This window comes from Zootoca vivipara, chromosome 6 (assembly GCF_963506605.1).
Source record: "Zootoca vivipara chromosome 6, rZooViv1.1, whole genome shotgun sequence".
Lineage (NCBI taxonomy): Eukaryota > Metazoa > Chordata > Lepidosauria > Squamata > Lacertidae > Zootoca > Zootoca vivipara.
In genome coordinates this window covers 85,200,006-85,223,587 of record NC_083281.1, presented here as the reverse complement: position 1 = coordinate 85,223,587, position 23,582 = coordinate 85,200,006, and the positions used below count along the sequence as shown (strand labels likewise).

Below are 23,582 nucleotides of genomic sequence, written 5' to 3'. Positions count from 1 at the left end.
GGGTCACGAAGAGTCGGACACGGCTAAACGACTAAACAACAACATACATATAGATATGTATGTATGTATGTATGTATGTATGTATGTATGTATGTATATGTATACACACATACATGCGCCAATAGATGCACATACGCACGCACTCAAAAACTCCCCCCAAGTGAACCCGGAAATTTAACCTCCGAAGATGCAGTCACCTCTATATCATTACTGTACATCTGTGGTTCGTTTTTCTCGCGAGAGAAAAACGAGATGCGCTCTCTCCTGCGGAAAGTGCGATCCCAATATGGCGACGGCCCACTGAGTGGCGAAGCGGCGGCAGCTGGGAACGGAAAAGGAAAATGGCGGCGAAAGAGCGCGGCGGCGGCTCAGACAACAATGCCGAGCCGCCGGGGGCAGAGAGCGACGCGGCAGCGGACGCCGTGCTGCCTGGGTTCAAAGACGCCGATTCTTTCGTGAAGGTATAGGAAGGCAGAACGCGGGAAAAGGCGAAGTCGCTACGGGTTCTGCTTGGCTTGCGTGGAAGAGCAAAGCATGGCGGGATTTGTAGTCTTGGGCGACCCAGCAGCGTGATTGCGTGGGGAAAGCTATAGAATATGCATCTAATTTTGCGCTGCCGCTGTTTTTGCGAGTCTGCAAAATACATAATAAGCCTTATTTATTTACTCCTTTATTCGCCATATTATGCCAAAGCAGCTAACAGGTTTATTTATTTATTTCATGAAAGTTATGCACCGCTTCATTGTAAAAAAGCAAAAGCAAAAACCCACCATCAAAGCGGTTTACAAAAAAAGTTTTTTATAGTATTAGTCCTCCAAAATTCAGCTTTATTGGAAGGCCATGAGTTCTAATGCTGAGAGGGAGAGAGAAACTATTCTATTTATCCCTGCCGTTCCTAATTTTACATGCTCCAATCATGTTGCCTCTTGCCTTTAAAGTAGAAAGGCACAAACGCTACACCTTTCCTCGTAACGGGAGTCCCGGAACTGTACATGGTCTTCCAATGTGCCCACACAATGTCCCCCTCTCCCTGTGGAAATTAGCTTGAAAAGAGCTTTTTATTGTAGCTGGTATTGTTATAAGCAAAAATCTGCCCTTATTCCCTTATGGGGTACACAAGAGCCCTTATTGTGTTCTCCATCGGTCGGAGATATAACAGAGGCCAACCAGAGAATTTTGAGAAGCAAAGCCTTTATTTTTGCTGTTGCAACAGGGTCCTTTCCCTCACGCAGGAGAACAAGGAAGGAACCCCAAACAAAGGTGTCCTGCCCTTAATTAAACAATTTAAAATTCCCCCCTCCAATCAGAGCCACCTCTAGAAGCGTCATACATACATATAACAGTATTTAAGGGCCATAGCTTAGTCGTCAAGCATCTGCCTTGCTTCATTGGTGAAATAAATACATAAAACTGTTTGGCAATGACCACTGCACTCTCCTTTTCCCCACGGTCCAGCATGCCCTTGGCACGGTGGTGTCAGCTACCAAGGCTTCTGGCGGCCTCCCTCAGCCTGGAGACGAATACGATTTCTACCGCAGTTTTCCTGGTTTCCAGACCTTCTGTGAAATGCAAGGGGATCGGTTGCTGCACTGGTGAGTCTTTACTCTCTTGCAAGGCTGGTTGTGATGCCAAGATTGAAATATTATTATTATTATTGAAGCTGGGGCACTTTGCGCATTGCTTTTGCCCCGTGTGCCCAAGATGTGAACTACCCTGAGATCTATGGGTGTAGGGCGCTATACAAATTTAATTAATAATAATGAACTCCCCATCTTGTTTTGTCAGGAACTGGTTGGGTGTGGAAGAGGAGATCCAGGAAAGCTTAGGGTTGGGACACAGGAGGAAGATCCCAGGGGCTGCCACTGTGGGTGAAGACACTGAGCAATGGTGACACAGGGAGTGGGGGAGGGAGCTGTTCCCTCGCTGATGCCCTCCCCCCAAGTGAGCGTTGCTTGTCCTTCCCAACAACCCCATCAGCTCCCCCCCAGGGTGGGGGAGGAGGTGGTTCCTGGGAATGAGCAAGTTCCCACACAGCTGGAGACTGGAGGTGGGTTAGGAGACCAGCCAAGGGAGAGGCAGCTGCTGGAGACACCACTAGGTCTAGGAGGAGCCAGAAAAGGCAGCAGCAGGGACAGATCTTGCACCACAGCGTTCTCAAACTGCCAGATGGTGTAAGGTAAGGGAGTGAGGATCCCCAGGTCATTTCAGCTGAGCATTTCAGAGGGCAAAGGAAATTGGCATCAAGTAAAGCTGGATAGGAGATTAGTATGACCTATGGGGCCAAGAGGGACTGATGTACCAAAGTGCTTTATCAATAGAGATCCTAGGATTAAGATTGCAGGTTCCGGTCACAGCTTGATTTCGGGGAGCCAAGACACACTGCTAAGGATTGTGTGACACACTCCAACACCCTGTTTTTTCCTCTTCCCAGCATGAGCAGAGTGATGCAGTACCATGGCTGCCGTAGCCACCTCCGGGACCGGAGCAAGGTCACGGAACTGGAAGACAAGTTTGACCTGCTGGTCGATGCCAATGATGCCATCCTAGAAAGAGTGGTGAGCACCGCTGGGCCTTGTGCCGTGCTTCTCACTCCCCAGCCCCCCACCCCTGAACCCCTTGGTGTTGCTGCTCTTAACTCTGGGCAGCTTCCAACAAATATAAAAGCATAATAAGAATGCCATACATTAAAAACTTCCCAAAACAGGGCTGCTTTTAGATGTCTTCTAAAAGTCAGATAGCTGTTTATTTCTTTGACATCTGGTGGGAGGGTGTTCCACAGGGCAGGCGCCACTACCAAGAAGGCCCTCTGCCTGGTTCCCTGTAACTTCACTTCTCGGAGGGAGGGAACCACCAGAAGGCCCTCAGAGGAGTACCTCAGTGTCCCGACTGAACGATGGGGGTAGAGACACTCCTTCAGGTCTACTGGGCTGAGGCAGTTTAGGGCTTTAAAGGTCAGCACCAACACTTTGATTTGTGCTCGGAATCGTACTGGGAGCCAGTGTAGATACTTTGGGACCAGTGTTATATGGTCCTGGTGGCTGATCCCAGTCACCACTCTAATTGCTGCATTCTGGATTAGTTGTAGTTTCCGAGTCACCTTCATAGGTAGCCCCAGGTCCTTCCCCCAAAATTGCATCCTCCGCCTGCCACCCATGGCCTCACACTGTGGCATCCTGACACAGTCTTCCTGTTCTGCAATTTCAGGGCATGCTATTGGATGAAGCAGCAGGTGTCAACAAGAACCAGCAACCTATCCTCCCCTCGGGCTTGCAGCCTCCCAAGAGAATCGTCTCCAGCTGGAACCGCAAGGTGAGAAGCTTCCATTCTTCCTTTGTCCTTTAAGGGGTTCTTTCTTTTTAAGCCCAGGGGTGGGGAAACCTGCAGCCATCCAGACGGTGTCAGACTACATTTCCCATCAGCCCCCACCCCAACGGTCAGAGCTGAAGGGGGTTGTCTGATTTTTCTCTTCCAGCAGACCGGGGAAGCCAACAAGCGAACGAGGTCAGAAACCTTCCGCCTGCTGCATGCCAAGAACATCGTCCGCCCTCAGCTCAAGTTCCGTGAGAAGGTGGACAACTCCAACACTCCCTTCGTCCCAAAGCTCTTTGTCAAGCCCAACGCTCTGAAGCCACTGCCAGAAGGTAAGGGCATGGCATCTCCAAGGCAAGGCTGGGAGAGACTCCCTGCCTGAAACCCTGGAGAGCTGCTGTCGGTCAGTGTTTTTGGACTACAGTTCCCATCATCCCTGACCACTGGTCTTTGCTAGTTAGGGATGATGGGAGTTGTAGTCCAAAAAAAGGCTGGATACCCAAGGTTGGGAAAAACACTGGTGTAGACAATACTGAGGAAGATGGACAGAAGGTCCCTAGCAGCTTGCTATGTTCCTATGCTCAAAGTGCAAAGGTTATTATTGCATTGGGAAAGCAGCAGGCTGCCAATTAAAAAAATTAATAAATCCTAGAAAGTAGATCCATCACCTCTAACCCATTTTTTTTCCTCCGGACATCCAGTGCTCTCGAAAAGCAGGCGGGAACGGAAAGAACGCCCGGAGGATTTGGATGTGCCGGCTGCCTTGGCCGACTTCCTCTATCAGCAGAGGACCCAACAGACCGAGCAGGACATGTAAGAGAGCGATTGGCCAAGCAGGTCGGGGCCTTTTCCGTTCCCCCGAGTTTGACAGGTGGCCAGGGGTGGGGGGAGGCACCCACTTTTTAAAACACCTGGCGGCATGACCAGCACGAAGCTTCGCAGGACCCAGGGATCACCTGATTGTGGAGGCTCACACACCCTGCATTGGCCCAATCATGTCCTTCATTGGCTACTAGCCAAGAAGGTTACATTCTCCCGCCCCTGTCCAAAGCAGTATGCCTTTGAATGCCAGTTATTGGGAATCACAGGAAAGGGGAGAGAACTGCTGTTGTGCTTAAGTACCTGCTCACAGCCTTCGCTTTGGGCATCTGTCTGGCCACTGCGAGAACAGGAGGCTGGACTAGACCCTTTGGCCTTATCCAGTTTCAGGGCTCTTCCTGAGTTCTTACGTACCTGCCCCACACCTGTGATGCCATGTTTGACATCATGTATATAGCAGGTGTGTGTGGTTTGTCCCCAAATCGCCTGGGCCAGGCATCCCCAAACTGCGGCCCTCCAGATGTTTTGGCCTACAATTCCCATGATCCCTAGCTAACAGGACCAGTGGTCAGGGATGATGGGAATTGTAGTCCAAAACATCTGGAGGGCCGAAATTTGGGGATGCCTGCCCTAGGCCATTGATTCTGCATCTGGAGCTTGCTCAGAGCTCTGTAACTTTCCCTCCTCCTTTCTCTCATCCTAAAAGGTTTGCTCACCCTTACCAGTACGAACTGGTGCATTTTTCACCACCAGCCGAACTTCTTGAAAAGCCGCAAGTCCAGGTAAGCTTTATTTCTTTCTTTCCTTTCTTTCTTTCTTTCTTTCTTTCTTTCTTTCTTTCTTTCTTTCTTTCTTTCTTTCTCAAATAATGTTTCATTGAGTAGATCACACACAAAAGTTAAAGCCTTCTGGCTTCGTGCCTGCCGAGCCATAATGCCTTGCTGTTTCTCCCCTCCCAGATGTTCCAGCCCCTGGAGGAGACACCCTGCCACTTCATCTCCACCTTGGACGAGCTGGTGGAGTTGAACGAGAAGCTTGTGGGCTGCAAAGAGTTCGCCCTGGACTTGGAGGTAAGAATTTGTCCTGGGTTTTTGTGTGTGTGTGTGTGTGTGTGTGTCCTGCAGCAAAACTTTTGCAACTGGCCAAGAAGATCCAGCTGTGAAGTGCTCATAGCCTGGGTGTGAAATCGAGAGGTTTCACATTTCAGCTTGGATCTTCTGTTAATTCCACAATCTTTCAAATCGTTAATCTGATTCACGCATCTGACAGAGTGCAACTGTGGTCCTATACGAGCCCAGGAAGCTGCCTTTTATACAAAACCAGACGGTCTGGTCCATCTAGCTTGGTATTCTCTACACTGACTGGCAGCTGTCCTCCTGGCTTTCAGACAAGGAGTCTCTCCCAGCCCTACCGGGTGATTTATTTATTTCATAAAACATTTTTACACTGCTGGATTGTAAAAAAAAAAACCAACCCCCCAAAACAAGCAGTTTACAAAGGCAATAAAACAATGACATAATTGGTAAAAGCAGTAAAAATAACTATTAAACGTTCAAAAAATTAAAACCAGCCGTAAACTAAAAAACTTATTAAAACATACATCAACATTCTGCATGCCTGGGTAGGCTTGTCTTGTCTAAACAAAAAATATTTTTAGCAGGCTCTGAAAACAGTGCTTCCAGTTACCCACCCAGGGCAGGCGAGCTGTTGCTTTTGCTGTGAATTGATGGACCCCTTTCCTTTATTTCTCTTTCTCTCTCTCTCTCTCTCTCTCTCTCTCTCTCTTTCTCTCTCTCTCTGCCCTCCACAGCACCATTCCTACCGGAGTTTCCTGGGCTTGACATGCCTTATGCAGATTTCCACCCGGACAGAAGATTTCATCATCGACACATTGGAGCTGCGTAGTGACTTGTACATCTTGAACGAGACCTTCACAGACCCTGCGGTGGTCAAGGTGAAAGGCCTTATATATATATATATATATATATATATATATATATATATATATATATATTTCATTTTACAAATGGCAGAAGGGTCAGGTTTGGGTTTGCTCTTCACCCCGCTCTTCTAGTCAAGCTTAAAAACAACAAGCCGATGTAATTAAACCAAGCAAGGTTGTCCAGGTGCTTCTTCCAAGGACAGATTCCTCAAGTCACCTGGCTAGGCTGGGCCAATAAGCTGCAGAGCCCTATTTGGCAATTTGCACGAAAGGCTCTGTGGAGCAGCAGACACCAAGCCAGTAAGCCTAAGGATGGGCAGGCTGTGGCCCTCCAGATGTTCTGGGGCTCCCAGCTCCTATCTGGCATCTTCTCTTGTGTCCAGGGACAACAGTAACACTGGGAGGAATGGGACCCTTGCAAAAGGCTGAGAACTGCCCCAGGGGTGCAGGAATTCAAGTGCTTAGGCCAGAGTTTCCCAAACTCGGCCCTCCAGCTGTTTTTGGACTACAGTCCCCATCATCCCTGACCACTGGTCCTACTAGCTAGCGATGGGAGGTTTTTTTTAAAGTTTTTACTTATACTTTTCAAGTTTATACATTTCATTAGTTTTACAATCAATTTAACATTTCAAAGTTTGACTTCCTTCCGCCTCTTTCTGTGGTTCCTTACATTTATTTTTTAACATCTTTAACATATATACTCTTATAAAACTGCAGGTTATTACAGTAATCCTGCCAGTGTTTTTATCTGTTTGCAATTTATCTGTAAGTATTCAACAAACCATTTCCGTTCTTTTTATAAAAAGATTGTTATCTTGATTTCTTATTCTTCCGGTAAGTTTCGCCATTTCTGCATATTCCATAAGTTTTTGTATCCTTTCTTCCTTTGCTGGTACTTCTGCTTTTTTCTACTTTGGGGCAAGTAGCATTCTTTCTGCTGTAAATAAATAAATTTCTATACAATTTAGTTAGTTCTGTCCCCATAATTCCCAAAAGAAAAGCTTCTGTTTTTTTGTTTTTGTTTTTGTTTTACAAAAGTTATTTTGAACATCCTTTTCAATTCATTATATGTCATTTTCCAGTAAGCTTAAATCAGGCATAAGCAAACTTGGCCCTCCAGATGTTTTGGGACTACAACTCCCATCATCCCTAGCTAACGGGTCAGGGATGATGGGAGTTGTAGTCCCAAAACATCTGGAGGGCCAAGTTTGCCTATGCCTGGCTTAAACCTTACTACAAGACCACCAGGGATGATGAGAGTTGTAGTCCAAAAACAGCCAAAGACCCAAGTTTCAGAAACCCTGGCCTAGGCAGGGCCATCCTGGAATGATCAGAAGGATACATACACGGGTGGGTGGGTAGACGGGGCACCTTCTTGACACACACACACACACACCCCGGCTATTTATGGCTCTGGTGCTTTGCAGGTCCTGCACGGGGCTGATTCGGACGTGGAGTGGCTCCAGCGAGACTTCGGCCTCTACTTGGTGAACGTCTTCGACACCCACCAGGCGGCGCGGCTCCTCAATCTCGGCCGGCACTCCCTGGACCACTTGCTCAAAATCTACTGCAAAGTGGATGCCAACAAACAGTACCAGCTGGCGGACTGGAGGATACGGTATGGAGGGGTGGGAGTAGATTTGAGATGCTCCAATCCCATCTTGAGGTCATACCAATGTGGGTCTCTGTACAACAAGCTTCCATCCTCCCTGGTCTCCCAGAACCAGAAGAGGCATGAAGCAGGAGGGGCAATCATAGGGACACAGGCGCAGTCTTTGATTGCTTGGGGAAAGCCCTAGAGAGGAGAAGACCTAGATCGCTGTAGGGAGGCGAGGACTTTTAGTCTTGGCAAGTGATCCATGAGGGAAGACCTACCGGGGATGAGCTGCTGTCCTCATTAGGCCTGATACTCCACCACGTTTGTGCAGATCCTGTTCTATTATTACTATTATGATTTTATTTATATTTTTGAAATTAATACATTTCATTAGTTTTACAATCAATTTGACATTTCAAAGTTTGACTTCCTTCCCCCTCTTTCTGCAGTTCCTTAAATTAATTTTTTAACGCCTTCTGCATATCCAAGTTCATTTAACTTGCTCATTTAATTATCTACTGTAAATATACACTCTTTTAAAACTGTGGGTTTTTACTCTAATCCTGCTAATGTTTTTATCTGTTTACAATATACCCTGTTTCTCATATTTTAAGGCATCCCCATAAAATAAGCCATAGCAGGATTTTTAAGCATTCAAGGAATATAAGCCATACCCCGAAAATAAGACATAGTGATAGGAGCAGCAGCAATGCCGGCTGCGGCATGAGGAGGAGGAAAAAAATAAGACATCCCTTGAAAATAAGCCATAGTGTGTTTTTTTGAGGAAAAAATAAATATAAGACGTGTCTTATAATATGAGAAACACGGTATCTGTAAATAGTCAATAAACCATTTCCATTCTTTTATAAAAAAAAGTTTGTTATCTCGATTTCTTATTCTTCCGGTTAAGCTAAACCTTTTCTGCATATTCCACAAGCTTTTATATCTATTCTTCCATTACTGGGACTTCTGCTTCTTTCCACTTTGGGGCGAGTAACATTCTTGCTGCTGTAGTAGCATACATAAATAAATTTCTATACAATTTAGGTAGTTTTGTCCCTATAATTCCTAAATGAAAAGCTTTTGTTTTTTGAAAAATACAAGTTATTTTGAACATCCTTTTCAATTCATTATATATCATTTCCCAAGGAAATGAAATGTGCAGGTCCCGTTCTTGCTAATAAAGAGTTAACTCTGCTTCATGTGATTTACTGCTGGCTCCTTCCTGACCACCACGCCTGAGATTCCCCCGCTCCTTGCGTAATCCATGTTTCTCTGTCTCCTCTAGACCCCTCCCAGAGGAGATGCTCCATTACGCCCGTGACGACACGCATTACTTGCTGTACATCTACGACCGGGTCAGGGAGGAGCTTTGGGAGAAGGCCAACGGGCAGCCAGCGCAGCTCCAAGTGGTGTGGCAGCGGAGCAAGGACATCTGCTTGAAGGTGAGCCCCCTGCGTTGGGCAGAGGCATGCAAGGGAAAGAGGAGCACACACACCCCTCCAACCCCAGATAGGAAAATGCAGCATGGAAGGCTTTGAGCGGGTGTTGGGAAACCAGAGTTTAGCATGGGGGCAGCCAGCCTGTTGCCCTCCCAGCCACCGCTGGACTCCCACCAGCACCAGGCAGCTGGGAGTCAGGGATTCCCCCCCCCCCCCCGCCAGAAGCAGCACACAAGCCCTTACAGGTCGCTCATGCCGCTTCCATCTGCCTCTTCTCCCTTAGAAATACGCCAAGCCCATCTTCACCGAAGACTCGTACCTGGAGCTGTACCGGAAGCAGAAGAAGCACCTCAACAGCCAGCAGCTGGCGGCCTTCCGGCTCCTCTTTGCCTGGAGAGACAAGTTGGGGCGGCAGGAAGATGAGAGCACGGGGTGAGCTCTTTTACAGGGGAATGCTGGAGCGGGCTATAGGACCCAGTGGTGTAGTGGTTAGAGTGTCTGACTAGGGCCTGGGAGAGACACGGGTTCTGGTGCCCATTTGGCACTGGAGCTCTCACTGACCCAGTCACTTCCTTGCTCGATCCAGCCTACCTCGCAGGGCCATTGTTGGGATTAAATGAGTGGTGAGCTGTCCACTTGGCCTCCTTGGGGGAGAAATGGGGGGTATAAATGCAATAAAGAAAAGGGGAGCTGTTAGAATTGGGAGGGAACAGAGCCCTTGCTCGGCATAGGAATCCTTTCAAAGCTGCCTGTACCACTTAGCCTCTTGAGCTTGCCGATCGTAAGGTCGGCAATTCGAATCCGCGCAGCGGTGGTGAGCTCCCATTGCTCTGTCCCAGCTCCTGCCAACCTAGCAGTTTGAATGCACTCCAGTGCAAGTAGATAAATAGGGACAGGAAGGAAAATGGCGTACCGTGCACTTTGCTTTCCGTCACTGGAAAGCTGTCTGTGGACAAATACCGGTTTCCTTGGCCTGAAAGCGAGATGAGCGCTGCAACCTCATAGTTGCCTTTGACTGGACTTAACCATCCAGGGGTCCTTTACCTTTTACCTTTACCTTTACCAACAGTGGAGAACTGGATCTGGCCAGGGGAGCAGATCATTCCACCCACCTCTTCCTCCACAGGCCACGTTTGACAGGTGGGCAGAGTCATAGTAGGAATTGAGGTTTCTATCTGTCCCCTGCAGGCTTGTTTCCCTTCCTCTCCCTCTCTAGAAGGAGAAGGAGAAAGAGAAAGAGAGTTAAAGCTAGTAATATATTTGGCAAGTCTCTTTACAAGACTGATCTCGATGTATAGCGAAAGTAGTGGCATTTAACATTTAGTTAGTAATTGATTTATTGATTCATTGGAGGTTTTCCAACAGGTTGGATGGCCATCTGCCTGTGATCCTCTAGCTGCGATGCATTGCGGGGGGTTGGACTCGATGACCTTTGGGGGACCCCTTCCAAATCTACTATTCTACCATTCATTCCTCCCCTTGTCCCGCAGGTACGTGCTGCCGAACCATATGCTGCTCAAGATAGCGGAGGAGCTGCCCAAGTGAGTGTGCCTTTTGCTTTGCAAGGGGAAGAACTAGTGATTATTTGCAGCAGCAGCAGCAACGAAAAAACACGCATGTGCTGCCAACACTTGAGAAAAAATATATATCATGGCCACAAACAGAATCAACTCCCCAAAGCCAAATGGCATCCCCATTAAACAAATGCACGGAACACATCGCTAATCAGTAGATCCAATTAATAGGATTACTGTAAAAACATTAGCTGGGTCAACTCTGGGGAAAGCATGGGGTGAACAGGTGAATTTTGAAACCAGGCGCCCAAATAGTAATTTTCCTTTCCCCCAAGCTGGCAGGTTTTCCATGAGAAAATTCGATTGGAAGCTAGGAAGGAAAAACGCTTCTCCTATCGGAATTCTTTCTGCTTTCTCCATCCTCTCCCAACCTTTATATCTCTATTGGGGATAGGCATTGCAGACACCCCTGAGGCTTTTCTTCCTTCTTCTCCTGTGATTGGTCTGTGGCTCCATCATTCTTCTGTGCCCCACCCACATTTCTTTAATGACCAGCTCTGGAACAGGAAGCGGCTAACATCATCCTGGTCCTATAACATCTCAGGGTCAACACCCTGTTGTTGTTGTTGTTGCTGCTGCTGCTGCTGCTGCTGCTGCTGCTGCTGCTGCTGCTGCTGTAGTTGTTACATTGCAGGGAGTTGGACCTGATGACCCTTGTTGTCCCTTCCAGCTCCACAATGCTGTGACTTTCACCAGCTGGCGTTTTATCTTTTAAAAAATGCCCTGCTCCTTTTGTTGATTTGCAGGGAGCCCCAGGGCATCATCGCCTGCTGCAACCCGGTTCCTCCCCTTGTTCGCCAGCAGATCAATGAAATGCACCTCTTCATCCAGCAGGCCAGAGAGATGCCGCTATTGAAGGTATGGGAGGACAATTTTAAGTACAGAACAGCTGTGTTTCAAAGGAACTGAACAGGTTCAATCCCTGGCATCTCCATGGAGTTGGAGGAAGAAGAAGAAGAATTCTATTATTTATACCCCAGCCATTCTGGGCGACTTACAGCACATTAAAAATTGTAAAACATTGGACATAAAAAAATTCCCAATACAGGGTTGCTTTCAGATGTCTTCTAAAAGTCAGATAGTTGTTTATTTCCTTGACATCTGATGGGAGAGCGTTCCACAGGGCGGGCGCCACCACCGAGAAGGCCCTCTGCCTAGTTCCCTGTAACCTCACTTTTTGCAGTGAGGAACTGCCAGAAGGCCCTCGGAGCTGGACCTCAGTGTCTGGACTGAACGATGGGGGTGGAGATGCTCCTTCAGGAAAGACTCCTGTCTTTGAATTCTTGGAGAGCTGCTGCCAGTCAGTATAGGCAATACTGAGGTAGGTGGGCCAACAGTCTGACTTGATAGAAGGAAGCTTCCTATGTTCCTTTGATCATACCAGCTCTCTTCCCTAAAATCACCCTGCTCTCATGCCGAGTTAAGACCAGTTACGCAATACGAATAAAATTATGCACTGTCTGTCAGCCTTCTATCACATGTTTTCTTTTAGCAGCTAGAATTTTTATGGGCATTCCTTGACTGTTGATATCATTGGTGTTCAGCCAGTGACTGGGAAGTAGACTTGGAGCTGTCAGGGAGGGTGTGTGTTTGTCAAAAAGATCTTTAATGTGATCTTAATTTTATTATTATAATTATTTCTCCTTGCCCCCTCTTAGTCTGAAATTGCAGTTGAAGTGAAAAAGAGAGGACCTCTTCGAAACACAGAGGTAAGCTTCTTTCTGACACCAGTCTTGTATTTATTTTACTTTTTCATGTACCAAATTGGCAAGCCACTTGACTGGAGTGAAACCTCTTAAGTGGTTTATAGGGAAATATTAAAATTATCAATAGAAAAGCAGCTTAAAATAATTTAACCTGAACTGTAAAAGATTGAGACATGTCAACGTGTGTGTATTTGGATAGGCTTGCCTAAACGAAAATGTTTTAAGCGGGGGCCTAGAAAGAGTGCAGCAACAGCTCCTGCCTGGTGTCAATAGGTACCGTAGGGAGTTCTAAAGTTCAGATTCAGCCACACTAAAAGATCAGTTTCTTCCAACTAAGGAACAAGCATTATGTGGCATCTGCAGATCAATGCAGTTAAGTGGGCAAATAGGGGGTACGGCGATCCTGAAAGTGCTGGTTGGAAGCGGTTAAAGGCTTTACCTGCCAACAGGTAAGTAGATAAATAAAAAGTTTAAGGGTTCTGAGTGTTGTAGCTTTGCATGCAGAAGGTCACAGGTTCTATCTCCAGCTAGGTCTGAAAGCCTGGAGAGTTTCTGCCAGTCAGTGTAGGTAAAGCTGAGGGAGAGGGGCCAATGGTTTGACCTGATATAAAGCAGTTCCCTGTGTCACCAGCCCTTCCTTCAGAATCACGAGGACTAGGATATCTTTAATTTCCTTTGGCAGAAGCCGGAGAATCATTTGTTTGGACCTCACGACAGCTCGCACGTGCCTCAGGACGAGAAGCCGAACCACGTGGATCCAGGTGGGTCTGGAAAGAGGGTGGAAGAGGGATCCCCACCCCTCACCCCTGGGTTCTAAGTGCACAAACCCCTGTAACTGGTTCACTTTGCTGGCAGGCTCCCACGATTCCGTGGGGGAAGCCATGACAGTTTAAAGCGGTCTAGTGCAGCCTTAAATGTATAGTGCAGATGGGCCCTATATAACTGTGTGGGTCTACGAGTCTGTCAACCAAAAGTTGCCTCGGGGGGGTGTTAAAAAGTAAGGAAAGGAAAACCATGCGCCCATCACGAAGTTCGTTTGAGGATTAAAATGTAATAAGTAAATGTTAGTCTTTGTTTAAAAAAGGTTTGTTTATACTTTTCAAGTTTATACATTTCATTAGTTTTACAGTCAATTTAACATTTCAAAGCTTGACTTCCTTCCCCCTCTTTCTGTGGTTCCTTACATTTATTTATTTTAATATCCTCTGCATAGCCAAATTAACTTAATTTACTCATTCATCTTCTTTAAATATATACAGTGGTACCTCGGTTTATGAACACAATTTGTTCCAGAAGTCTGTTCATAAACTGAAGCGTTCATAAACTGAAGCGAACTTTCCCATTGAAAGTAATGGAAAGTGGATTAATCTGTTCCACACGGGTCCGCGGAGTACTCAACCTGAAGCGTACTTAACCTGAAGCATGGGTGTAATTGGTTCCAGAAGTCTGTTCATAAACTGAAGCATTCATAAACTGAAGCAAACTTTACCATTGAAAGTAATGGAAAGTGAATTAATCCGTTCCAGATGGGTCCGTGGCGTTCGTAAACCGAAAATTCGTAAACCGAGGTGTTCATAAACCGAGGTTCCACTTACTCTTATGAAACTGCAGGTTATTACAGTAATCCTGCCAATGTTTTTATCTGTTCGCAATTTATCTGTAAGTACTGTATTCAATGAACCATTTCCATTCTTTTTATAAAAAGTTTGTCATCTTGATTTCTTCCTCTTCTGGTAAGTTTCGCCATTTCTGCATATTCCATAAGTTTTTGTATCCATTCTTCCTTTGCTGAGACTTCTGCTTCTTTCCACTTTGGGGCAAGTAGCACTCTTACCGCTGTAGTAGCACACATGAATAAATTTCTATGCAATTTAAAGTAAATGGTAGGCTTAATTCCTTGTGCTTTTGTTTCCTTCCCCCTCCTCTTGTCATTCAGCTCCTGAGCTGAGCCGGGAGCAGACGCGTCTCTTTTCAGAAGCAGAGGAGGAGACGGAAAGGTTGGACGAGTTGCCAAGTCTGCCCTGCCTCCTGCTGAGAGCCAGCATTGGCATCTTTAATGTAGGTTGGGTTTCTGAGAACAGGGCAGGGGACCAAATGGTCTAGAACAGTATTCAGCTGGTGGCCCACAATCCTGGTCTTTTCCTCCGCCACTTGGGAGCGGGGGCGCAATCCCTGTCTCTCTCTCCGCCCCCGCCCCCCCCGCCCCACTGAATGGGGCATGATCCTTGTCTCCGCCCACCCCACCCCCAGAGGGCCGTGTTTGACACCTGGCTTGGTGCCCACCTATCAGTCACCTGACTTCACAACAGATTAAAAAGCAAGTACAGTCGTACCTTGGCTGTCGAGCAGAATCCATTCCGGGATTCCGTTCCACTTCCAAAACATTTGGAAACCAAGGCGCGGCTTCCGGTTGGCTGCAGGAGCTTCCTGCACGCAATCGGAAGCCGCAGAAGCCACGTCAGACGTGTGGCTTCCAAAGAACATCCGCAAACCGGAACACTCACTTCCGGGTTTGCGGCCTTCAGGAGTCAAAACGTTTGAGTTGCAAGGCAAGGCATTCGGGATCCAAGGTATGACTGTACTAAAGTCTCTAGGTTACAGTGGAACCTTGGTTCTCGAATGGCTCAGTTGACAAATCGGCTCCCGAACGCTGAAAACCCGAAAGTAAGTGTTCCGGTTTGAACATCAGACTTGACTTTCACTTGAGTGCAGGAAGCTCCTGCAGCCAATCGGAAGCTGCGCCTTGGTTTTCAAACCGTTTCAGGAGTCGAACAGACTTCCAGAATGGATTAAGTTCGAGAACGAAGGTTCTACTGTATTTATTAATAAAAGCAACAGTGGATCAAAACGCTATAAATAGCCAGCCAAACCAGAAGTGAAAAATCAGCAACTGCTTGCTTCTACCTACCGTTCTTTTAAAGCGGGGGGGGGGGGACCTCTTGGTATTTAAAATGCAATCTTATCCCATTCAGATTTCCAGGCAGGCCTCTCCAGTTCTGTACTTTGTCCCACTAATCCGTATTTCTGCCTTCCCAAAGGAGACGGAAGCAAGTGAGGAAGAGGACGAGAGTTTGACAGTCACCCAACGGAAAGCCCGCCAGATCATGGAATCCTTCGAAAACCCATTCCGAATGGTAAAAAGTCCTTGTTTTCCTACCCAGTAGTTTGGCTTGTATGTAATACTTACAACCATGGTTTGTTTAGCAACTGTGAGCTAACCGCAGATGATCAAGCAAACCACAACTCAGTTATTCCAAAGTCTGTTCTGTCTTCCACCTCTTTGTTCCTCATGCCTTTGTACTTTGGGTGCGGCAGCCAAACAAACCATGGTTGATAAAGGGTACTGGGTTCACGCATAATGCCAGGCTATAATTAAGACAAGCCAAGGTTGCTAAAGACAGCAACAAACCATGTCTTCAGATCAAGGTTTGCTAACGTTCAAACAAGCTACTGGGCAGGGTTTGCACCACACTAAACCCTGGGTTAGTAAACCATAGCTTAGCGTTATGTATGAACCTAGCCAGTGTTAATAAGCAAATGACAACTCCCATCATCTCTAACTTATTGGCTGTGCATATTTTAATGATAATGTTTTTCTGCCATTCTGCTTGTAGGGAGAAGGGAAACGTTTCCAAGTTGTAAAAAAAAATAAACAGAGATTTTTCATGTTGCCCTTCTTTCTCTCTCTATGTCTTGGCAACATGTTTATATATGTAAATGGATATACACTATTGCTTGTTAATGCAGCATCTGAATTGCACAAACTCCACAGCTGGGAAGCTGTTGCTTCTAGGGGGCTTTGTGAGTCTCCCTGCTCATTGGGAGTTGGGTGGGGAGGTGTCACAGAATTCATACTGCAAGATAGATTCCTGCTGCACGAATCCTTTTGGGGGAGTGAAGTGGCCCCTTGGAATTCTGATTTCTTTTAATTAACAAGTGGTGCACCCCACTTTTGGTTCCCCCAGACAGCTTACAATTGCAAGTGTTCCCTGGTTACTCAAGATCAGAAGTGGGGAATCAGGCAGGTTGTGGCCCTCCAGACCTCTCTGTGTGGCCCTTTGGCCCCTCCCCAAGCCACCCCCTTTCACTGTTCCTGCTCCAAACCCTCCTTGAATGCTTTTGCCTGGCTGGACTATGTCTTTGAACTCTGAGTATGTCTTTGAATTCTTGCTTGTCTGGACAGAGGATAAAGAGGGCTGTATGTGTGTGAGAGAGAGGCAGGCAGAGAGCGACAGAGAAGAAACTAGCTAGTTAGGCAAAGGCAAAATTAACAGTAATTGCTCTGCTTGCTTTTGCCATGTGGCCCCTGGAAGGTTACTCGGAAGGGAAATGTGACCCTCGGCCTGAAGAGGGTTCCCCAGCCCTAATCTAGATACTCCCACAATTGTGTTTTCCCTTCCCTCCAGTATTTGCCAGCGGACCAGAACCCCGCTCATATCTCCCAGTTGGCAAAGTTTGACCCGTCATCGAAAATTTACGAGGTAAGAACGGTTATTTCACCAAACTACCCCCTGCTCTGCCATTGGCCTTCGGGCTGCGGTCCCCTCCAATGCTGCCGCCTGATCCTGTTAACTGGAGAACAGCTGGAGCGTGGGTGGCAATCTGCCTCACACCACATCTGACCATTGCTTCGTCTAGCTCAGTGCTGTCAACACTGACAGGCAGCGGCTCCCCAGAGTTGCAAATGGGTCTGTCTCCCTACAGTACCTGGATCTGCCAGGAATCGAACCTGAGACCCTCTGTACACAATGCAGGTTCCTCAACCACTGTGCCACTACCCGCGCCCTCCGTAGAGCTTGGTTTGGCTTGGCCACATACACCAGAATATGGTGTGACATTGGCAGGGTTGCAATTTTTGTGTATGAGTGTGTGTGTCTGTTTCCTCCCCCCAGATCAGTAATCGGTGGAAGCTCCTAAGCCAGGCCCAGCTTCAAGCAGGGACAAAGAAAGAATTTGCTAAGAAGAAGATCCAGCAGACAGGTGTGAGGCCAGCCTGTTTGTTTTCGTTTTGTTTTGTTTTTAATATACTGTATTTTTATTAAAAATGAATTAGTTTACCAAAAAAAAATACATGCATCATCTCTCTTTTTTTCCAAGTTGCATTTTCTACAGATCAAAGTTTTTTAAAAAAATAGCTTTAATGAAATTTGCCAAAATCTGCACTACCGACATGGGCTGCCACACGTCCAGATTTTCCGGGACATTTAAGCAATTACGAGGTCTGAATACCGGCTACGTCCGGGAAATTCCGGACATGTGGCAACCTTAGACTTGGGTGTCCTGGATTCTCAAAGCTCTGTTTGACCGCAATGCATTGCTAGTTGTGTGCCAGCCTGGCAGTCCTTGTGCTAACTTTGCCCTTTCCATCCTTCCCCCACCAGCGGCTCATGAAGTCCCCAAGAAGGAAAACAAAGGCAAAGCAGAAAACGCAGTCTCTGTCCGCCAGCTGGTTGCGGTAAGTGGGGTCCCCCGACCCAGCAACTATGACTAAACGTTTGCAGATCTAGGGCCCATTTTTTAGCCCATGGGTAGGCAAACTAAGGCCCGGGGGCCAGATCTGGCCCAATCGCCTTCTAAATCCGGGAATCAGCGTGTTTTTACATGAGTAGAATGTGTGCTTTTATTTAAAATGCATCTCTGGGTTATTTGTGGGGCATAGGAATTCGTTCCTCCCCCCCCCCAAAAAAAATGTCTGGCCCCCAAAAAGGTCTGAGAGACAGTGGACCGGCCACTGTCCAGTTGCATGTAAAATATTATAGCTGAGGACCAGTGATCTAGATCTAGATTTTGGGGGCCCTGCCTCCTTGGCTCCATAAATCCATCCACAATGCGCCCTACCCTATAAAAAGCATAATTCAGAATAGTGGTTATCTATGGCCATATTGAGGGACCCAGGTGGCGCTGTGGGTTAAACCACTGAGCCTAGGGCTTGCTGATCAGTAGGTTGGCGGTTCGAATCCCTGTGACGGGGTGAGCTCCCGTTGCTTGGTCCCAGCTCCTGCCAACCTAGCAGTTCGAAAGCACGTCAAAATGCAAGTAGATAAATAGGAACCGCTACAGTGGGAAGGTAAACGGCGTTTCCATGTGCTGCTCTGCTCTGGTTTGCCAGAAGCGGCTTTGTCATGCTGGCCACATGACCTGGAAGCTATACGCCGGCTCCCTCGGCCAATAATGCGAGATGAGCGCGCAACCCCAGAGTCGGTCACGACTGGACCTGATGGTCAGGGGCCCCTTTACCTTTACCTTTATGGCCTTACTACCCTGAACAGAAGCTAAGCAGGATCAGGCCTGGTTAGTACTTGGATGGGGAACAGTTCAGGAGTACGATTTGTCATGGCTTTTGGCTAGTACAATAAATTTATTGGTGATGATGAACAACCCACCAAGGTAGACAATAATCCAGGGGTCAGCAAACTTTTTCAGCAGGGGGCTGGTCCACTGTCCTTCAGACCTTATGGGGGGGCCAGACTATATTTTCAAAAATACTACAGCTGGGGGGAGGCAGGGGCCATCTTGTCTCACACACACACACACAACACACACACACACACACACACACACACCGAGTTGCACCTGGGGCGGACCACCCCCTCCATCCCCCATTTCGTACACCCCTGCTTGGGGGTGCCAGGGGGTAGCCTGGATGAGGGCATTCTCTGTTAAATGTTGGGGTTAAATCTGGGACCTGCATGCAAAGCAAATGTCGCTCTGCTGAGCTGCAGCCCTTCCCTGCCCTCTTCTTCCAGGCTATGTTTTTAAACTCCTTCCTTCCTTCCTTCCTTCCTCCTTCGGTTTTACAGCAGGAACAAGCCGGCTGCAAGCGGGAGAGAGTGGAAAGCGATCCGGGTACCGAGACCCCCCGGGCCGAGAAGAAGAAGCCCAAAGCTTCCCCGCAGCTGGAAGAGCCAGAGGCCACCCCAAAGCCCTTCACCCCCTTTGATTACAGCAAATCCGACCTCCAAGTGTTTGCCGGTGAGGCTCCTGTCGGCCCCCATGAGCTCAGAAGGCTGGACTCAGGATCCACTAGGGCTCTCCTTATGTCATAGTCATGTGTGGGGAAGGTGCCTAACTCAGTGGTCCCAGGTTCGATCCCCAATGGACTCTCCAGCTATGGCTGAGAGAGGTGGAAATGCCAGAGGGCTGCTGCCAGTCAGTGTAGGCAGTACAGTGGTGCCTCGCTTAACGAATGCCCTGCTTAACTAAATTTCCGCTTAACGAAAGGTTTTTTCTAGTGGAGGTTGCCTCGCTAGACGAATTCGTTTTACGAAAAAATTGTCTAGCGAATCACGGTTTCCCATAGGAATGCATTGAAATTCAATTAATGCGTTCCTATGGGCAAAAAAATATTCAAAAATATTTCAATGCATTCCTATGGGATTCGCTAGATGAATTTTTCGTTATAAGAAAAGACCCGTGGAACGAAGTAAATTCGTCTAGCGAGGCACCACTGTACTGTGCCGGATGGACCAATGGTCTGTGTACGGCAGCTTCCTAACCCTTTTCTCACCAACATTATTATTTATTTTATTGCTATTACTACTGCCGTTTAGTTTTGTTCACACCCTCTGCTTTGTTTCGACGCCAAGGCAAAATAAGAGGCTGCCTAGTTCCTTTTTTAGGAGTCTTGGCTGTTTGAATTCTTCCACTGCATGATTGTTTTACATCTGGTGCTTTTTATTCATGCCTAAACTTTGCTGGTCTTGACGGCTCTTGAAATGATCTATTCTCTGCAAGAGTGATCTCCCTTTCTAAGATTTGCCTTCTGCCTCCATCTTTCTCTCTCTCTCTCTCTCCCCCCCCCCCTTCTCAGGAAGCAGCAGGCCTAAACCCTCAACACAGTTTGATCCCTCCAAGCAAGCTGGAAAGGTAAGGAATTCTGATCAATTTCTTGAGGCAGGTGAGCCCATGAAGGCTAGTAGCAGAGGATGGCTCAGTTCTGTCTCCACGGTCAGTAATGCTTTTGAATATCAGCTGCTGGAAAACACAGGAAGGGAAGAGTGCTCAGGTCCTGGCTCTGGGCTTCCCTTGGGGGCATCATGAGAACAGGATGCTGGACTAGATGGGCCAGTGGCATAGTGGTTAGAGGCTGGACTTGGACCTGGGAGACCAGCTTTCAAATTCCCACTTGGCCATAAAGCTCACTGGGTGACCTTGGGCCAAGAACTGCTGTTTTGACATGACTATCTTTCTGCCTTTTTCTCCAAACATAGAAGTTTCCCGGAGCCGGCAAAGTCCAGCAACCAGCCGGAACGAAAAGCATGTCCTACATGGCTGGGAAATCCAACAGGTATGTCCGGACAGTTAGTTGTTTGCTAGAATGTTTGAGCTGCCTTGCAAATACAACTTCAAAGCTTTCTAGTCCTCAACATTGTTTGTTCCGGGGGGGGGGGGGGAGAGGACGCTTTTTTCCAAGTGCATTCTGCATCAAGAGAGCAATTAAGCTTCAGCTGATGGTTGGAACATCCCTGGCTAAACTTTATTCTGAAATAAGAATTTATAATGTAATTCTCTTTGCAGAGGCTTCAGGCACAACTGGCCGAAAAGATAGTACGACTCCTGGAAGCTTTTGGAAAGAGCCGTGGAATACAGTGTTGGAATGGCTTTTAAACGAAAGGGGATGCTGTTTGCCACTGCCATTTTTTTTGTATGGATACCTGCTGTTGCTCTTTTTTAAAAAAATTAAAAAGATATATATTAATCTGCTTTTCTTCCCCCACAAATGTTGGGGGAAAGGGAGCATCTTAATAGATTCGAGCAGCTGTCTGTTTGTTTCTTCTCCGCCTTTCCTTCATTCGTTTAGAAAAGCTACGTCCCGCTTCATGCAGCCCCGAGAGGCTCTCAAAGCATCTTTATATAGAGCCAGAATTCACAGCTCACCTGATCGTTGTCCTGCCCCTCCCCGCCTCTTAAGGAGAAATGACCCTTGGTCCATCTAGCTCAGGGAGCTGGTGTACAGCTTCCAGGTCACGTGGCCAGCATGACTAAGCCGCTTCTGGCGAACCAGAACTGTGTGCTTTTGAACTGCTAGGTGGGCAGGAGCTGGGACCGAACAACGGGAGCTCACTCCGTCGCGGGGATTCGAACCGCCGACCTTCTGATCCGCAAGCCCTAGACTGTGGTTTAACCCATTATTGTTGTTATAAAAATTATTATTATTCTCTCACCTTTTCCCCAGTCCCTGACTCAAGGCAGTTTACACAGATAAAACAGATCTAGCTTAAAAACATAGAAAAGACTATTATCAAAATGTAATTAAGCACTTATAGAATTAAAATAATATAAAGGATCCTTTTAAAACACAGACAATAAAAAGAAAAGCGTCACAGTACCAGCCCTTTCCTCAGAAAGAGTTTCCAAAGGCCTGTTGGAAGGAAAAGTCTTCACCTATGAGCAGAAGAAGGCCAGCAAAGGAGGAGCCAGTCTGGCTTCTCCAGGGAGGGAGTTCCAAAGTCTGGGGCCAGCCACCGAGAAGGCCCTGTTCCCATCAAGGGTGACTGTGAGGGTGGCAGAGCCTGGGCAAGTTTGTATGGGAGAATATGGCTTTATTAGGTCATAACCAACATTTTGAATTGTGCTTGGAAACAAGACTAGTAGCCAGTGGAGCCGCTGTAACAGGTGTTTTGTCTGCTCCCCATTATCAGCCCTGGTCAGCATTAGGATAAATTCAACAGTGTAAATTAGTTTTGATGGAAGTAATAATGGAATACTGAATGGTTTAGTTTATATAAAATATGCAGGGATTTATGCTATGCAAAATTAATCATGGAAAGAGAAGAAGGGAAAATTGATATTTTTAGGTGGTTTAAATGAATACTCTAAATTGTAAAACAAATTTTATTCATTTTATTTATTTACAACATAAATCCACCAAAATCCAAATAAACGAATCCACCACCGATAGACATACCGGTAAACATAACATAAAATAAACATAACATAAAATATAACAAACGACAAAATAAAAGGCTTCCTTTATCCTTTACATGGCCTCATTGTTTACTTCTTATGAACTGTTTCCTTTATGAGTTGTTACTATGATTTTTCAAATTTTGACAAACAAAAAACAAAAAAACCCCAAAGTCTCCTGCAGACATTAATCGAAACAAGCCCAGATGTGTATTTTAGGGTACTGTTTTGTAAAGTATTGTTTACATTTTCCCCATTCTTTTTGAAATTCTTGTCTGGGGAGTCCCCTAATTGCCTCTGTTAATCTAGCCAATCAATACAGTTTAATAATTTATCCTGCCATTCCGCTTCTGTTGGCATGAATTCTTTTTTCCAATTTCTGGCAATTAAGGTCCTTGCCGCGCCTGTGACATAGAGGAATATTTTCTGATCCTCTCTTGTTATACCTGTGTCCATTATCCCTAAACAGGAAAGCTTCTGTATTTTTCATCAAGTTATACTTAAACATTTTTTTAAGTTCATCATACACTATGTCCCAGAAGCTTTTGGTTTTTTCGCAGGTCCACCAAACATGTATGCTTTACCGCACCTCCAACACAGATTTGTTTTTGTTTTATACATTTTAGCTATTTTGGCAGGTGTTAAATACCATCTATAATACATCGATTAAATTTTCCGTCAATGCTTCACAAGCTGTAAATTTCCAGTTCATTTTCCATAGTTCTTCCCATGCTGTTAAGTTGATAGTTTTCCCTATATCTAAAGCCCACTTGATCATTATCTCCTTGACCATCTTTCACCTCTCACTCCAATAATGTATCATACATTTTAGATATTGCTTGTAAAACAGAAAATTTAATAAAAATGATAAAAAGGTAAACCCTACACAAATCCAGAGTGGAGTTCCTAAGAGGTCTACGTGATCTTCTGGCAACCCTTGCACTCAAGCAGTCACTTTGGTGCTATCTATCACAGAGCTTTGACTTAACCCCTGAAAGGCACACTCCGTTGTTTCTTGTTACAGGTAGGTACCCGTGCTGGTCTGGCGTAGTCGGAAAAAAAAAACTTTCAGTAGCACCTTAGAGACCAACTAAGTTTATCATTGGTATGAGCTTTCGTGTGCATGCACACTTCTTCAGGTACCTTGAGACATGCCAACAAAATAGGCAACGTGCTTCCCCCACCCCAACTGTAGGCTTTTATATTCGACTGAGAATATCAGGCTATGCACGGCACTTAAAAGCCTTTGAAGAAGCCCCGCCGAGTTTAATAGACTTGCTCCAATGC

The 23,582-nt window shown here is 46.5% G+C and overlaps 1 protein-coding gene across 2 annotated transcripts; it reads left to right on the top strand.

Annotated features, from left to right (window-relative positions):
* The first annotated feature begins 252 nt into the window (after positions 1-252).
* On the top strand, positions 253-21,138 carry EXOSC10 (exosome component 10). 2 transcript variants are annotated; one of them, XM_060276243.1, is made up of 25 exons: positions 253-461; positions 1,456-1,592; positions 2,432-2,555; positions 3,205-3,309; positions 3,476-3,641; positions 4,011-4,122; positions 4,835-4,910; positions 5,088-5,198; positions 5,939-6,082; positions 7,498-7,688; positions 8,956-9,112; positions 9,393-9,541; positions 10,600-10,650; positions 11,430-11,541; positions 12,342-12,392; positions 13,072-13,150; positions 14,326-14,447; positions 15,428-15,523; positions 16,796-16,870; positions 17,282-17,369; positions 17,771-17,844; positions 19,190-19,361; positions 20,200-20,255; positions 20,600-20,676; positions 20,907-21,138. In XM_060276243.1, exons 1-25 carry the CDS (start codon positions 342-344, stop codon positions 20,935-20,937), a joined length of 2,676 nt encoding a protein of 891 aa, XP_060132226.1. In that variant the 5' UTR covers positions 253-341; the 3' UTR covers positions 20,938-21,138. The 2 variants fall into 2 exon arrangements, with proteins under 2 accessions (XP_060132226.1, XP_060132225.1); XM_060276242.1 differs by having other exon boundaries at positions 3,473-3,641.
* Positions 21,139-23,582: the final 2,444 nt, after the last annotated feature.

Coding starts and splice junctions, on each gene's coding strand:
- EXOSC10 (XM_060276242.1), top strand. CDS start 342: ATGGCGGCGAAAGAGCGCGGCGGCGGCTCAGACAACAATGCCGAGCCG. Junction 6,083..7,497: donor CAGACCCTGCGGTGGTCAAG/GTGAAAGGCCTT, acceptor GGTGCTTTGCAG/GTCCTGCACGGGGCTGATTC. Junction 19,362..20,199: donor CGACCTCCAAGTGTTTGCCG/GTGAGGCTCCTG, acceptor CCCCCTTCTCAG/GAAGCAGCAGGCCTAAACCC.